Below are 16,858 nucleotides of genomic sequence, written 5' to 3'. Positions count from 1 at the left end.
ACCTGCCCTGCTATGGGTATGAAAGCAAGAGTTCATAGAGATCAATTTAGTGAAAAAGAGACTATTTACAAGGTTCACAGTGGTTAAGAAAACTGAAAAGCACTTACAGAAAATTGAAATCTTTGGAACATGAGACATGACACCAAAAGAGACCATGCAAGCTTACCAGTACACAAAGAAGAGGAATTCAGTTAAAATTAGGTACAAGACGTAATGGTTTATGTAAAACAGCTGTGACCTAAAAATATCATCTAGGAGAAACTGTAAAGAATGAGATTCAATTTAAAGGATTATTTTAAAATTGTGATTTCATTTTTTTCAGTTAATATCAGTTAACATATCCAACATGAGATAACTGATGTTAGCAGGCAACTGAAGAACTCTGGAAACGTTAAATAGAGGTACAGAGAAGCAGTATTTCCAACACTGATGAGAAGAGACAGGTGATATTGAACGGTATTCATCAAGTAGAAGCTAATCATGAGCTCAAAAAACAAAAAGTGACAGCATAACAAACAAACAATTCCCTGAGATCAGGCATCTGATCTCAACATATCTTGTCTTTTGTTTTTAAGATGGAAGATCTAAACTAATTACTGTCCTCCCTTCACCCCCATCTACCTGTTCTGAAATATTGGTTACGTCTGTGCAAAAAAAACAAAAACAAAATATTGACACACTCTGAACTGCCTTATGCATGCAACACAAGAAGTTCAAAGTTATGAGTTTAAAATAAAATTCCCTTGCGTATCATTTCTTTGCTGCAAAAAGAAAACAAAACCCACCACCTCCCATGACAATAGGAGGTAATCACCAGTAACTGTTGAAAACATTAGATGGTTTCAGCTAAATTTTAAATAAAGTATTTTTGCCCCCTCAAGAGAATGAATCACCTATAAGTTTCACAGAAATAACCCACATCAGGAGAGAGCTCACAGGAGGTTACAGTAGGAGCCCAGACTTACTTGACAGCAGAAGGTCCGTTCAGGGATGCTTATAAACGTACCAACTAGGAGGAAAGCTTCAGTCCGATCCCCCCATCAGTGAGACAAATGCATCAGCAATCAGAGGATATTAATCCTGACAGCCACAGCACTACCTTCTTCGGAGATTTATATCCTGACATGAAGGGGACCAAAGCCAGCTCTAGTTTAAAACCGCGGATGCCTGTGGAGTTTGAAACTGGTTTTGCATACAATATTCGAAAACCAGAATTGAAACACGTGAACACCACTCTTGGTTATGCTGCTGCAGCATCGGGATCACGGGTCTCCCAGCTGCATGACTCAGGGGAACGTGCAACTTCTGGACACCATCCCTCAAGGCACGTCTGTTGGATGTCATGAGCACCGCTCAAGGTCGAAAGGGAAAGGTTAGGATTTAGTACCTTACCTTATCTTGTGGTATCTTACCTGCTCTATATTGTTACCCATTTATGAGCCAGGATGGGAACAGAGATCTCAGTATTTGAATTTGGTATTTAAGGAAAATAATACGTTGTATGTTCAGTTAATACAGCTGAAACAACCCTTACTAAAGAATTATTTATTTATTTTTATGTTAAGCTAACAGAAAAGAGTTGGAGGAGCACTCAGCAGACTAACTTTCAAGACACTGCAGCATCCTTGGGTTTTCAGATGCTTACCAATGTGGAAATTGAACTTTTCCTCATAGATGAAGCATTTATATTCTCCCTCTCTCCTGCATGGATGCCTGTCATCTAGTAAGAGGCAAGTCTATGTCACAGATTTGATGTTTTTCTCTTCTCCAACATAAAAGTGCCTACAAAATTTATGCCTCAGATCTCTACTCTGCTGTCAAATTTGGTTAAAATTAGACAAAGATTAAAAAAAGGCGGACAAAGACGGCTTTCCTAACTATCTTCAGAAAGCAGGTTACCAGTCAGTAACTGTACAATTGCGTGCCTACACTCAAAAAGAAAAATAAAATCCCTTGGGGAAAATAAAGAAAACCCCAAACAGAAGAACCCCGGCTTTTCCATCACAGCAACATCGGCAGAACCAAACGGGGTTGGAATTCTTCATGAATAGGTTTCTGAGATCAACTGCTCTCCCAAAGACAGATTGTCAACCTGTGACCAGCGTAATCAACCAAGGTGAAGTCCCTTCACGTCCGTGCGAGGTAAGTAATTATCATAATAGACATTAGTAATTAATTTCCGACGTGATGTCAGCTGGTGCAGCAATGCCAAGCAAGCGTCCTTGTCCAACACAGCCCAGCCGTCTGCACGGCTTCAGCACCATCTCCCTGATTAGGATGCGTGCTGATGTGCTGCTTAATGCAACCTGCCATCAAACGGCAAATACTTCCGAACTAAATGAGGAAATATGTCCGGCTTTACAGAGCGGCGCTCCGGGGCCTAAGTAGGTTTCTCTCTTCCTTTACGAGGCACAAAAGCGATCACCGATGTAATGCTCCTGAATGAGGCAATTTTACCTCCTAACCTTCCACCTCTGGGGGGAAAAGAATTGGATTAGGACAGCAAAGGAATTAATAAAGACAGCGTGGCCTCGCAGCATCTCTCAACCCTAGAGGTATTTATGGTGGCCTCTGCATTTCCCTGGTGAACATGAATTTCGAGGGTAAATTAGATGCAGCTGGACAGATTTATTCATAACACAGAGGTAGTCCTAAATAAAGCATTCCTGGTCTAGTTGCTTGCCAGAGAAAACACTGCATTTTTACACCACAGACCACAGCTCCTTTCATCTGGTTGCTCACCTCCTGCTTCCTACTCCAGTGGCCTGAAGCACTCTCCTTCCCAATTAGTTATTAGCTTATCACATGCCTGAAGTATAACCACAAACAGAGGGAAATTAGGGAACGGCAAATTAGGAAAGATGCAGAAAAGGGATAGATACTTTTCTCGAGGTGCCTAGAAACAGGTCTGTCTGCAGCCTGGTCCCTGCCCCGGAGTAGGGCACCATGGTGGGGTTGCTGCATCCAGGAGGAGGCTGCTGCCAACTGTGATCTCCGGTGGGATTCCCCACATAAACAGTTATTTCTGTTACCTGTTTGAGTCTGAAACACCCCCCCCAGAAAGCCCTTACTGCAAGCAAATAAGTTTGAGACCAGCTGCATTAGAAGCCATGAGTTTTCAGCAGGGTTACCAGAACGGTGTGGTTTTGACCTTCCTTGCCACTGCTACGATGTGCTGATGAAAGAAGCCACCTGTGTCACAGCAGTTTCAAACCTATGATTATTATTTAGCTTCCTCTAATACAAGAGTCACACCACTCTCACCAGTAAGTAGCTTAGTTCAAACACCCAAGAGCACACAGTGAAAAAGCATCCTCCTAGGACTGCACACGGACATGTGCAAGGCTCGACACGCTGCTCAGGATGTCCTCATCAGAGAGGTTCAGGGGTGTATTGTTCTGTTGGGTTTTGTTGTTTTGGTTGTTGTTTGCTTGGTTTTTTTTTTGGGGGGTGATTGGTTTGTTTTTGGTTGTTTGGTGGTTTTTTTTTTGAGACTAGTTCCCCCTAGAGGATCACTGGTGCAGCACAGAGCTGAGACTCTGCAGCGAACGCAAAATATTTACAGTGAAAAAAGCTGAAGAGCATGAAAGAAACGGTCATTAGCATGAAAGGTTCTTTTGTTAATTATGAAGGTGTAACATTCCTATAAAAAATAAATACCTGATTGGGTTCATTCAATAACCAGCCAAAGCCTTTGACCCCAAAGGCTGCTTCATGAGCAGACACGTCGAGACACGTGACAGGCTGACCATAGACAGAATGGAGAATTTTGCCAGGATCTTCTCCTTTCAGGACATAGACGATGTCTTCTGCAGCTGCCACTGCCACCGGACTCCCCAGAACATCTGGAACCAGATTAAGGAAGTTGACCTAAAAAGAGCAGACTTTTTATTCTTATTTCAGGCTAAAATTCTTTTACATCTCTACTGCCATACGCGGAACTAACAAAGCTATTGATAACTATTGGTCATCAGCAACCCTGAGTCATCCCGAATTCATTTCAGATCAAGTCTGAGTATTGATTTTGTTTCAGAATATGTGCAAGATTAGCTCCCATGAAATCATGTATTTATGTCCTAAACCAAGAGAGAAGTCGGGACTTGACTACAAGACAACCCAAATTTCAAACCCCCTATCTTCTCTTAGACCTCCAGTGTGACATTGGCCAGATTTATGTGGCCCTTCTCGTTTCAGTAAATGGTTAAGACACTGCAGAGAACTCTTACCATGGGAAGGGCTGAAACTCCATTAGAGCACAGCTGATTTCTAATCCAGCCTTAGAGGAGTGGTATCTTGAGTGTTTCTTTTGTGTGTTGCAAACTGACATCTCACAGTCAGCAAGATGCAGGCATACAATGGATCCAACTATGATGGAGCATGGTGTTGTTTTAACATTTTTATTGGGATACTTCTTAAAACGTTTGGGGATTTTGTTTAAGTACCATAAGACTGACTTAGCTTTGAAAGAGGGGATAAAATCAGAAATGGCTTAGATCCCAACTTCATATCCATTAGCTATGCAGTCTTTTTTTTTTTTTTGCAATAGGAGAGAAGTTGCAAGACTCAATTTATTCTTACCACACTTCCTTCCCCTTTCCAAAAAATGTTGATACTCTGAGCCACAGTAAAACTTCAGAGAATGGGATAGCTTTTGATTTTTAATTAAAATAGTCTCAAAACTTCAGTGACAGAAGGTGCAACCTAAAGAAGCTGCACAACTAGTTACAGCTTCACAAGTGATACTATTAGCTCATCTGCAGTATCCTGCCTCAGAATTAATCAGATAGCGTTGATCTGGAATGAGACCTTGAGTTTTAGCTCCAATTCTATGCGAGAAAACTGATTTACAAGATGAGCCAACTTAGTTTAATGTTGACAAAAAAAATAATTAAAAACAGCCAACCTCCTGCACCATATGGACTTCTATTCATTTTCACTTGTAGCTTAAGCCAGCATTTCACCCTTGCTCTTCAGTAATGAAAGGTTCATCCATTAACCTGCTACAAAATCGTAGCTTCTAACTGATAATGCTGTTATCTATTTCATGCAACACCCTTATAAGATTTTTATAAGATCCCCCTTAACTGTATCAAAAATAATTAGCAGATCAGGAGCTCCTGGAACGAAGCTGAGTGGCCTGGAGACTCACCAATTTCTGGATTTCAAACGTTCCTGTCGTTTGCCAGAATCCCTTGTCATCAGGGCTTTCCACTTTGACCTCGAAGCCAGATGCTGTTGCTACCGTTGCACCCTCTGAACCAAGAGCTAAGGCTTGTATCCTCTGATTGTGCTGGTAACGGTGGATTGGCTCTCGCCCTATCATCAGGCTCCAAACACTAACAGTTCCTGTAGAAAAAAAAAAGTAAACACCTATAAGTTATCTTAGAATTTAAGAAAACCTTGAAAGATCATTTGATGATGTAAGCTTATAAACATTTTAATTAAAAAGTATATATACAGAAAAGAGACTCCAGAGCAGGAAAACAGAATTTTAGGACGCTGCATAACAGCACGTAACAGGTTCAGAGAAAACTTTCCAAAATTAGGGGTGCAGGCATTATGGGTTGTGCTGCTCTCCTACAACACTGACTTTCAGATAACATTGGTACCTACCTTGAGGAAATCTGCTCGACTTCTCTCCCTTTTCCACATTTGGAGAAGATCAGACTTAAAAGAGGGACCTAAATTCTTATTCTACTACATACATACTTGATTTCGAGTACCACAGAAATAGCGAGGAAGAACCCACATCCAAATTTAAGTCCTTCTGCTGCATACATAAAAAGTTTTAGAGTGAAAGACCTGAAGCTCTACACACACAGCAGTCAGACCAGCAATGTCAATACCATTCTTTACAGTTAGTTTGCAACCAGCAGCAAAGCTCCCAATCCTGATGCTCTGGAAAATTGAAAATGCAAAAGAGTTCAATGCTCTCAGAAAGCTAAAAAGCACAAACCTCGAGGAATACAGAAATGCAAGTCGAGAGACAATGCGTTTGCGGTTGCACATTTTCCCTGCATAGATCACCGATACTCTATTTAAAAGCATGCTACATTAAAGCAATAACTTGAATAAGAGCAACCTGAAGCAATTAGGAGCGTATTACAGAACAGAAGGGCCAGACAGAATTGGAGACTCCTGGGCCACCTTTGCACTGAATTAACTGAGAAGCAATCTTCAGACATGATAGACAGGACTGGAGCTGGAGGAGCCTTCCTTCTACTCAAGTACGGCCATTAATGATGAAATGATTAATGATAGCCATTCCTTCAAAAGGAGACATAAAAGCTCTGACAGGCAGCTGTGGACGGGCACCAATGCCAGTTTGCAAACACTCCTCCCGCGTCCCAAAGGAGGTGAAGCAAGAGTGTGGTAATGAAACTGCACATAGTGAAATGGTATCTAAATGAGTTTAAATTGATTTATGTTTGCTTTTGTAAAGATTATTTGGTATCTGGAAAGTGCTACCAATGTGAAATAATGCAGATAATCCTTAAGATCCCTGTCTAATGGCACTCCCACTGAATATTTATATTCCTCGCCATGGGAATGAGTACCATAATGGGGACCATTTTTGTTTTATTAGGGATGCATATTTAAATTAATCTGCTATTTGCCTAAACAATTAGCTGCCTCTGTTTGTTTACACAAAGCCAAAACTGCAATTAGGCTTCCATCAAAAAGATAAGTCCCGACTAAAACTGTCCCAATGGAGTCATAAGGGCTCGGAGCAGAACTTCCCAAAATTACTTCTTAGCATAATGGTAATTATGTTAATTGCTTGAAAGGTAAATAACTGCTGAACTGGTTTTGAAAAACAGAACGCTAGCCTGCATCACGCAGACTTACACTTAAAACAAGTTAACAAACACAAACGGATGGCACGGGCTGCGGTCTCCTCTGCCCGACGCGCAGGCTTCGCAGCGCACCTCGGTCCCTACGCTGCCAGTCCTCAGCTCCTCGCCACGGCAGAGGGAACGGGTCAAGCCTGAGCTCAGAACAGCCGTTTTAAACAAGCAAACAAAGGATGATCCAAAATTTTGGTGCTGTCGTGTCACGGATGCTAGACACGGACCTTTTCCTCGGACAGGGAATGTCACTGCTAAGCTCCTCCAGGCAGGGTACCTTCAACTTTGTTTGGGATAAACCTTCTGCAAAAACAAAGATCACTTTTGTGGAGGGAAAGAGGAAGCTGCTTTGCTTTCAGGGTGGTCTTTTGTTTACACACCTCTGTGATGAGTATTTTAATGGTTTGCTTTCTTGCTTGTTTGTTTTTTACATACAAAGTTCTGCAAAATACCAAGAAATGTTCAAGTTACACAACCCTCTTCTGACCACATAAGCAAACTGGGAAACCTGGAATTTAGAGTTCTTCTTCCAGAACCAGGCAACAAAGCCATTGTTATTGCATCTCAAACATCACAAAGAGAAGACAGTGAAAATGGAGCATGCAATAATACAATCTGTTCAAGACAGGTACGTGGCTTCCTACCAAATGTTCAATAGCAAAATCTGTCCAGGACACCTAAACATTTTATCAGGCAAATACAGCGTGTGCAACACCTGATGCACAATATGGTGTGAAAATATCCCTAGTACGACCAACAAAACTAATTACTTGTAAGGTCACAAGTTAACATCTGTTTAATGAGGCAGCACAACATAAGGAGTAAAAGGAAGAACTCCGAAGTGTTATTTCTCTTTGCGTTCCTTTTATTAGGATGAACAACTATTTTCTCACAAAAGGATTACTTCTCCCCCTTTCTTCTCCCCTCCTCCAAAATAGTGTTCTGTTCTGTATGTACTTCCTCCATCCTCACTTCCAGTCAAAACAAGTTTATTCATTTGCATAAGACAACAGGAAAAATTTATTTATGTATATTTTTACGCAGAAAAAGCAAACACTCCACTGTATTTATCAATAGGTAAAGCTATTACTAGTTCTAAAAGTGCTACCTCCAATATTCTTTCTTCTCTATTTCATTGCAGAAACAGCAAAATATATTTATTGGTGTGTGAGCCTTTTTAACAGTTAATCTTGTTTGTGTAATAGCACTAAAATGTCACCATTATAGTTAAAGATATTGGTGTGGCAAGATAAAAAAAAATTAGGCATAAGATTTACCAGTGCAGATGAGATCACTGCTTTACATAGTCTATCTTCCTGCCTCCAGCAGCGACCAGTTCATTTCCAAAGCAAAAATCTTTGCTAAGGTGAAGTTAAGGTTGCAAGCATACCGTGTCTTTTTCCGTGTGAATGCCGTAATCTTAAACATGTTAGAAAGTAATTCAATCAAAGTTACAGGTAACGCTTTCACAGCATGCTAAAATCTGCGCCGCAATTGTGATTATTCGGATTGAACTCTAACAGTAACTCCTGAAATTGGTTTGGAAATTACAGCTTAAAGGTTGCCGGTTCAAGGAAACAAGTTAAGGGCAAGAGGCTGATGAAGGTGGTGTAACTGCCGATGCCTGGCATTACAATTGCTGTACCGGCCTCCTGGACTGTCACTTCAGCGCAGGTTGCACAAAGAATCGAGGCCTTTAACTTCTAACCCAATACGTTGATGAAATGTGGTCTGATGAAAGGTCCAGTTATTGCAATTCACTCTAGATAACAGGATATTTGGATACAATGTTTAACTATGAGTCCGTTGTGCCTTACGCAGCGTGCTGCTGTGTGGTCCAATTTTCGCAAGCCTCAGCGAGCATTACGCACGCTCCTGCTTTATCAAAGGTGAACGGCTGGAAGCTGCTCTCCATCAGCATTAACAGCGCCGGGCTCCAGTGCGGTCCCCTCCTTACAGCTGGAAGCACAAAGCCATCCTGCAAAAGCAGCTGGTTTTTACACCTGTCCTCACCTAGGTTTCTCACCGGTGTAATAACCCAACACCTCTGCCACAAAACAAAGCCTCTCTTCTCCTATAAACTAGCCTAATCCCCTAACAGGAAAAGGCTGCGTGAACACAGAGGCAAAAAAAAGTTAAATCAGGTTTGCAACCATCATGACAGGGTGGCCCGGCACATCCCTGCTCCTAAAAGCTACCTGCAGCTACCTGCTGCCCCTGGCTGAGCCGAGGGAGGGCCACGTCCTGGCGCACAGCATCCTGCGCTCAGCTCCCAGCCACACATTACATCAGCTCTCCCACGTTACGATGCTGCTGCTAGCGGTGCTGACAGCCCTAGAAAATACACAGAACAATTTACACGTCTGTTACCTAAAAACAAAACAAAACAAACCACAGCAAATACAGAGGGATACGTATGCGAGAGCAGGGGCTCTGGACATGCTCCTGGTTTTCACGCTCACTCACTCCAGCTCCTGCACAGCCCAGCTGCACGGAAAGGCCAGGAGCTGCTTAATTCCCATCATCTACGTGACGTTTTTCCTCTTTGTAGGTCACAGTCCTGCCACTTCCTATTTTGACAGAAGCTCATCAAAAAATAAACAAAACAAATCTGTTCTCCACCTCTGAAAACAGTTCCTATTTGTATTTTTTTCCTCCAAGCTGGGAGCATAAATTTATTTCCTTATGATATGGGGGTACAGATGACCAAGCCTGCGCTTCATTCCCAACTCGGTGACTCGAGAGGCAGAATTCCCTGACCTGGGTATAAAATCACACACCATTTAGCCAAGCCAAGGGTTTTGCATTGAGAGCCACCTGCACACCTGTGTACATCTCTCGTGAATAAGTATACTGCTGCGTGCTACATGCAGTTTTCTTCAAAGAAACCCAAAACACTCACTTTCTCTAATTTGAGGCAGCCTGTTTCCTGCTCTAGCTATTTCACAGCAGGTCCTGGCACTTGGGGGAAGACTCCAAACATATTACTTCATTTCTGTCTCTGCAAACAGGGTACAGAAGGGACAACACCCGCAAGCAGCTCGAAGGGCATCGGAATGGACAAGGCAGCAGATTTCCAGTCCCAGAAAGCGGCACTGCCAAAATTCCCTTCCTGGAGCCTGCCAACAAGCAAGCACCGCTTCTGATCCCTGCAGAAACCACGTTCCCCTGCTCCAAGGTGCTTTGTGTCTTGTGAAGGGTCCCCAAGTCCTCCCCGCAGGTCTCAGGGCGCTCCCGTAAGCAGGACCATCACCCCGTCTTGCCTACATGAGTATGAAGCGCTGCATTTAAAAACCCCAAAAAGACCAAAACCCAAAACCCAACACCCACGGACGTTCTCTTGTCACACCACATTGTTTTCAAGTCAAACTATGAGACTCCGGAGGGCGGGGGGAGGGTGATGGCTAAAGTAGACTGCTGTTTCCCAAAAGCTGTGGCTCGCAGCCAAAGGCAGGCAAGCATGGAGCAGATGGAGTCCTGGCAAGGCCCCTACTGTCCCTGCATTAGCAGCATCTGCTCATTACCCAGAACCCTCGCCTGCTTTATCTAATGCTCCAGGAAAAGCATTTTGATTTGATTCATTTCAGTTCGGTAACGTGCAACACAATTAGTGGTAAAATCAAACTGGAGGGCTGCCAGTGCTGACAATAGGAAACAAGGCAGAAGAAATATGAGGCCAGTGGGTTGGAATTCAAAAATCACAACTGTGGATCAAGTTGCCAAGTCCCGTTGCCCCAGGTGTACATGCAGTGCCCCCACTGAGCATTGGCATGGGCAGAGGAAACTTCATTTTCTCCCCATACACTTCTCTCTCATTTACCTCTCCTTGCTGCTTGTTCCTCAGAGGATGACACCGTCGGAAACGTTCACCAAAAGTCACAATTCAATTTTTCTTTAGTGCCATCGCGGAGTTACAATTCACTTTGGATGCAGGCATCCCAGTAAGACCACCCTTTTTCCTTGCTGTATTTCCTATGCCTTGGGAAGCGTTTGCTACTACCGAACCAGAAAGCAGGGCTGCAAGGCAGGCACGGCACGAGCAGAATCTGCCTGTTAGCTCTTCCCTGTGATCAGATGCCAAGGACATCACTGCGTGAGCTCTGTTGAACTGGGAGAAACTGATGTTATCTGAACGAGTCTGCTAGCCAGGGATTCGACAGAGAAGTCTAGACTCTTTGCCTGACAGCACCACCTCCAACACTAGCAGATGGTTTCTCTGTGTTAGTCAAACTTACAAACAAAGAGAAAAGGGAGCTGGAAAAGTACAACAAAGAACAATCAAACACATTATCTTCAAAGCCGCCCTCCCCCCCCCAAGTTGAAAATAATTCTCTCCACCAAACTGTAAATATGTGCTCTCAGATTCCCGTTAGTAAACATTTCTAAAAACAGTTTTTACAATCCCCTGTTCACATAGAAACTAATCTATTCTGACCAGGGTTCTCAAATCAGAGTAACTGCCATATCACAGAGCCCATTAACATTTCTACCCAAAAGAATAAAAGATGCAGAGCTTTATGCAAACTAGCATAGTCACAGCACACACAGGACTGACGACAAGGAGTGTGACAGAAAAAAAACCCTAGACAGATTATTAGATTAGTCAGTGGGAGACTAGAAAACAAACAAAAGAACCTCTGCTATATTCATTGTTTGGCACATTGGACAAAAAGCCAACACTTAAAACCCTCACTGTTATAATTTCCTATGACTCAAGTAAATAATATTAATGAGTGTTTTGTAATACCAGACTCGCTGTTGTCAGAAAATGTTTCCTATCAACAATTCTTAGCCCCAGAAAACAATAATATCACAACCCTGCCTAGAAACAACACTAAGAAAGCTGAGCATCTGAAACACTTATTTTCAGATATATAATTTACTTATAAAATAAAACATAAGGATTAGAGATTTTGTTTGGATTGCCCATTTTCGTTTTTGCTTCCACATGCAAAAACGCCAAGATCGTAGTATGTGTGCAATGCCCTCTAACTAAAAAAAAAAAAAAAAACAAACGAAAAAACGCACACAAAAAAAAAAGAAGAAAACAACAAAAACCCCACTGTCATCATTCACACTTAAGAAAAGGTTTAGGTGTCAAATCACACAACCCAAAGAAAGATGCTAAGAGCTGAGCTCTGCCTGGGCAACTCAGCCTGGGATTCCAGTTGTCAAGCACTGTTCAACCCTGACTTTTTTATTTGCTGTCTCCCAGTCCAGTAGACGTGTAGTTGGCTTATGGCTCTTGTTACCCTTTATATGAACATCTAAGGATATTTAAAACAATGCATATAACCAGAATTTTATTAGTTTCATTAAATATTAGGTCACAGTTTTTATTTCTCTATATCAAAGTACATAATAATCCAACAATGCAAACCAGTATTTTAGTTAAGAAAATGTGCATCCGTAAACTGCACAGGGAACGTAAGAGGACACAGACTAATCAGACATGCAAGTTTACCACTATTCCCATAACAAAGCCCCACACTACCCTGAGGGAGTTTTGGACAGAGGAGAATGCTGGTGGAAGAATATTTAATATTTTTATAGCCAAACAAGTTATTTGCTTAAGATACTTTGGCTGGACTACAGCCTGGCACTCAAGCTTTGTGTAGCAGTTCCAGTAGGAATTAAACATCAGTTTTAATGGGTGCTATGTTCCAATGCCTCCTAATGCATTTAGGGTTATTGGCCAACTTTCTCACATAAAAGCAAGTGTGTGCGTGTGTGTGTATATACAGGATTACAGACACACAAAAAGCTGAGCACAGCTGCTTCATTTTTGTAAAGCTTTTTTTTTTTTCCTCCCCTAAATAGGGAGGAGAGTTGTGGTTACTTACCGTCCTCGTAAGCTGCTACAGCCAGAGAGCTGTTTATCCTCACAAAGGAGACATGTGGCTGAGGTCCAGCATCACCAGGACCGTGCATTGGTTCCAGGATGGGGGCTGTGTAGTCCCAGGTGCGCGTGTCCCACAACCTCACTTCCCCCGATGTGTATCTGGAAAGGAAAGCTATTATTCATTCCAAAAACATCTGAAAAGAGGTAGCCACAAGAGAAGAGAGGAAGGAACAAGAAGTGTCTGGAAACCCAACGCCATTTACAGCTCTTAGACTGATTCTCCTCATGTTTACAACCCTACCAACTTTGTTCATTTTATTCCCATTTACTGCATGCAGCATTGGGTCTACTAAGACAGGTAAATTGGAGCTACAAGAATGAAACCACTGAGCTACCACAGTTTACCAACTATCAATGTTAGCTTTACGGGTAAAATGCAACGAGAGCAGGGCTTCAGGAAAAAAAAGTTCATCACTAATGAGTCTAAATTACATCATGGCAAAACTTCAATCTGTTTCCTTTTAGTCTTTAAAAATGTATGATTGTGGTTGTGCCAAAGAAAGGCTGTTTAATCAGAGTATTTATGTACATACATACAAGCATTCACATGCATACACCCATCCAACCTACTGCTCTTTATAGAACTAAGCTCCTCAGTGCCTCATCAACAGATCACTTGCCTACATCTCTGAAGACTAATTAATTTATTCCTAGCATCAAGTGTTGTCTTCAGAATTAAAGCAACACTTCTTTCTTCACAGAAGACTCCCCTACCAAAATATCAGAAAAAAAAAGTTTAACATCAGACAAACTACACTTTGCTAATGAGAAAATCAAAAAACAGAAATAAGCTCAGATAATACTGAATATATTTAATGGAGTGAAGGCTGTAACACAGCAACACAAAAACTGTTCTGTGCCACACAACGTACTATTAATGGAAAAAAATCATTCCTGGGTCCTGCAGGCAAAGTAGAGAAGCTCCCTCTATGAATGGTCAAAAAACATGGTCAATTTGGAACAGTTCAGTAGTTATTAAAAGGCAAGATATGACACTACTGTAACAATTAACAGTCGAACAGTCTCAGATGTCTTTTTCTGCCATACGTGAGACATGGATTCTGTTGGAAATGAAGGGTGTTTCCTGCTGTCAGCTTTGTTGCTGTATCTTGCCTTTTGGGAAAAGAACATTTCAAGAGTGTTTCTTCTTAACCTCAAAGGTCTACAGGGCAGAAATGTGCCTGTCCCATATTTATGATGAAAATAAGAAAGGAGTTGTTTACAAAGGTAGCAAAGGAAGGTGCTTAATAAAGGTTCAGAAGATGCTGGACTTCAGGACAGGTTACCCAGCTCTTTGGGGAGCATCATACGCCTGGGCTGCAGGCACTCTGAAGCAGATTATTTCCAGCATCTCTGGGTGGAAATGCGCCACCTCATGCACCTGATTAAAGTGCCAAAGGAGGTGGTAGAAACTGTTAAGCAAAAAGCGATGCACGTTAATTCACTGCACTGAACTGGGAAGAGAAGAGACCCCTGTCCTTGTGACCTGCCTTCCTTTTCAGTGCTTTACACCACAAAATAGAAAAAAATGAGAGAATTAGGAGGGATGGCACTTCTCCATCCTCCTCCTTTTGCAGATAAGGCCCAAGTCTCCCTATAAATCTTGCTTTTGTTTCCAATTTACAGCTGCACTATTTGGAAAGAATAGCACGGGAAAGAAGCTTCCCCAAAGCAAAGAAAGATGTTTCACTCTGGACTGGACAAGCTGTCTAGCCCAGTCCACAGGAAATATCACCGATTTGCAATACTGAAAAGCTCTCATTTCAGATAGCTTTTAAACTTTGGAGATGAAGCACAATAGAAATTGCATCTGGAACAGGTAATCGCACATATCTGTTGTGGTTGCACTCCTGTCCTCACTCCCTCACCGATGACTGGCACATGCTGGAGAGCTTTCGCTTCCATACCATGAAGCCGTGCTGCTCTCCCACTCTCGGCAAGGATCTGCTGAATACGAGAACTTCTTAGGGGTACCTCAGGTATGCCCTGGTGGGTTTGGGGCAGATACTACAGAATACCACAAAAGACGACCTCAGCCGTAATGCTCATTCCCGTTCTGTCAGGAGAGAGAACCACGGAATCCCCTAGGTTAGAAAAGACTTTCAAGATCACCAGGTTTAACCATCAACCTGACCTAACGAGTACCACAGAATGGAGTGTTTTATGTGCCAGGAGAACCACACGGCGCCTACCAAACTCTCACTTCATGCGTTTTGGTCCAGACATCCCACCAGTGCACCACAAGCCAAGACAAATGCCTTACATTCGTCAGGAAGAGAAGGGAGGAGGGCAGTAAGGCATCTCTCTGCCCCCATCCCTCCAGCATCCCTCCTGCCCCGTTTCGCTCAGCACCACCACTCACCTCCTTCCCAGTGTAGCATGGCACCACCTCGGTCCCGTGCGGCAAACCTCACCGACAGAGAGGTGTTCCAAGACCACACTGGAAACCTAAATGGAGGTTTGGGTTTGGGCATTGAATCGGAATGGGGAAATGGGAGACATAAAGCACCTCCTCAGCTGACAGCACACCCCGCTGGCCATCGCTGCCGGTTCCCAGTGCACGGTGGGTCCGTACCAGAACTGAACTGGAAGAGTTTCAAACGCAAATGAGTCCAATTCCAACCTAAAAAATTTAATGGTTCAACTCCCTGCTTTTAATGCTGTTGTAAAGAGCAACACACTTTCAATTTGTAACCACAACAAAAGGCTTTTAAACTATTAAAGCAATGCCTTGCTGTAAAAAAATAAAAAGGCTGCTTTATTGCAGATAATTGACAAATCTGCCATATCAATATAGATGGCTGAAGAACACGCTGCACTGCACAGAACCTCGTCCTAGATAATTTTAGTATTTCTATTTATTTCCTACCACAACAATTTTTTCCTTTACATTTCCCCCTGAAAATTTTGCTTGGGCTACCAGCTACTGAATGAAAGAACCCCAGATGGAAGTCTGCTGCCACAGAACAGGCGGAACGCTCCAAACTCATTCAGTTACTGATTTTTCTACCACAATGGATATGAAAAACCCACAGAGCTTTCTGCTGGAGACAGAATATACTATTTTTAATACAACAGCAAATACAGTCTATTGTTTGAAATAACCAACAGCATTCAGCTGCTGCTTTCCCCCATAGCCTACCACGCTGGGTATATTGAAATGATTATTCCAGTGGCACATACATACTCTGATATCTAATACAAGCCAGCTGCAAAAACAAAACAAACAAACAAAGCCACAAACAAACAAAAAAACAAACCCAAACCTAAAACCCCAGGTTCTCAAGTTGAAACAAAAATAAAACTGTTACAGACCATACCTGATCTACTTCATTGAGAAAGGCTGTTCCAAGTCTTGCTTTCCTGAACCCAACAGGGAGCAACACAAGACTATTGCTTACAGTCCCAAGTTTTTCCCTCTCCAGATACCCTCTGCCCTGATGCCTTCCGACTTTCTCCAGTGCCTGGCTTTCAGCTCTGGGGCTGCATGCTTCTCTCCCTCTTCACCAGATGCAGCCACCCTTCTCTTAGTGTTCGACAGACACTGCCCACCCAAGTAACTCAGCTTCTTTGATGGACCTACATTTCACTTTGCTCTTGTTCTTTTAAACATCTCAGTGTATCCACGTGAGTAGCAGCAGCTGGAGAAAGACAAGCTATATATTTTTTTTTAACTGTACTTCTCTTCCTCACCCTGACAAGTCAGTTCTGTAACTCTAGACAGATATGTATACACATCTGTAAGAGAGCCTGCAAATTCAACTTAAGCTTTACAGAGGAGTAAAACAAACTTGCTGAAACAGAACAAGAGGTGGAATGCATACGGTATAGAGAAATTGATAAAAATTAAGTTCATACGTTATCTACAAACATACTACAATAAAAATACCTGCTCACTAATCAAAAGCATTTCAGCATCTTTTTACTGACAGTAACGTCATAATGAGATGAACAATTTCCTCGTGTCCTCTCGCATGAGTAAAAGCAGAAGACTGAAGGAGAAGGAGACGGGTTAAAAGCTGCTGCTGCCCCACGATGGCTGGGAAGCAGGTGGTGAAGTGCAGAGCACATGTGGGAGGAAGCAGAGATGGAGGCTGGGCACTGCTCT

The 16,858-nt window shown here is 42.5% G+C and overlaps 1 protein-coding gene across 1 annotated transcript in view; it reads right to left on the bottom strand.

Moving 5' to 3' along the window:
* The window catches only part of FBXW8 (F-box and WD repeat domain containing 8), a 51,673-nt gene that overhangs the window by 14,960 nt on the left and 19,855 nt on the right, over positions 1 to 16,858 (bottom strand). Inside the window, exons 5-7 of the mRNA XM_048063766.2 lie at positions 12,692 to 12,849; positions 5,150 to 5,346; positions 3,661 to 3,870 (exon numbers count right to left, since the gene is read on the bottom strand). Of these exons, the coding sequence (XP_047919723.2) occupies positions 3,661 to 3,870; positions 5,150 to 5,346; positions 12,692 to 12,849 (565 nt within the window). The remainder of the gene's footprint in view (positions 1 to 3,660; positions 3,871 to 5,149; positions 5,347 to 12,691; positions 12,850 to 16,858) is intronic.

This window comes from Anser cygnoides, chromosome 17 (genome assembly GCF_040182565.1).
Source record: "Anser cygnoides isolate HZ-2024a breed goose chromosome 17, Taihu_goose_T2T_genome, whole genome shotgun sequence".
Classification (NCBI taxonomy): domain Eukaryota; kingdom Metazoa; phylum Chordata; class Aves; order Anseriformes; family Anatidae; genus Anser; species Anser cygnoides.
This window is presented reverse-complemented; position numbering and strand designations above follow the sequence as displayed.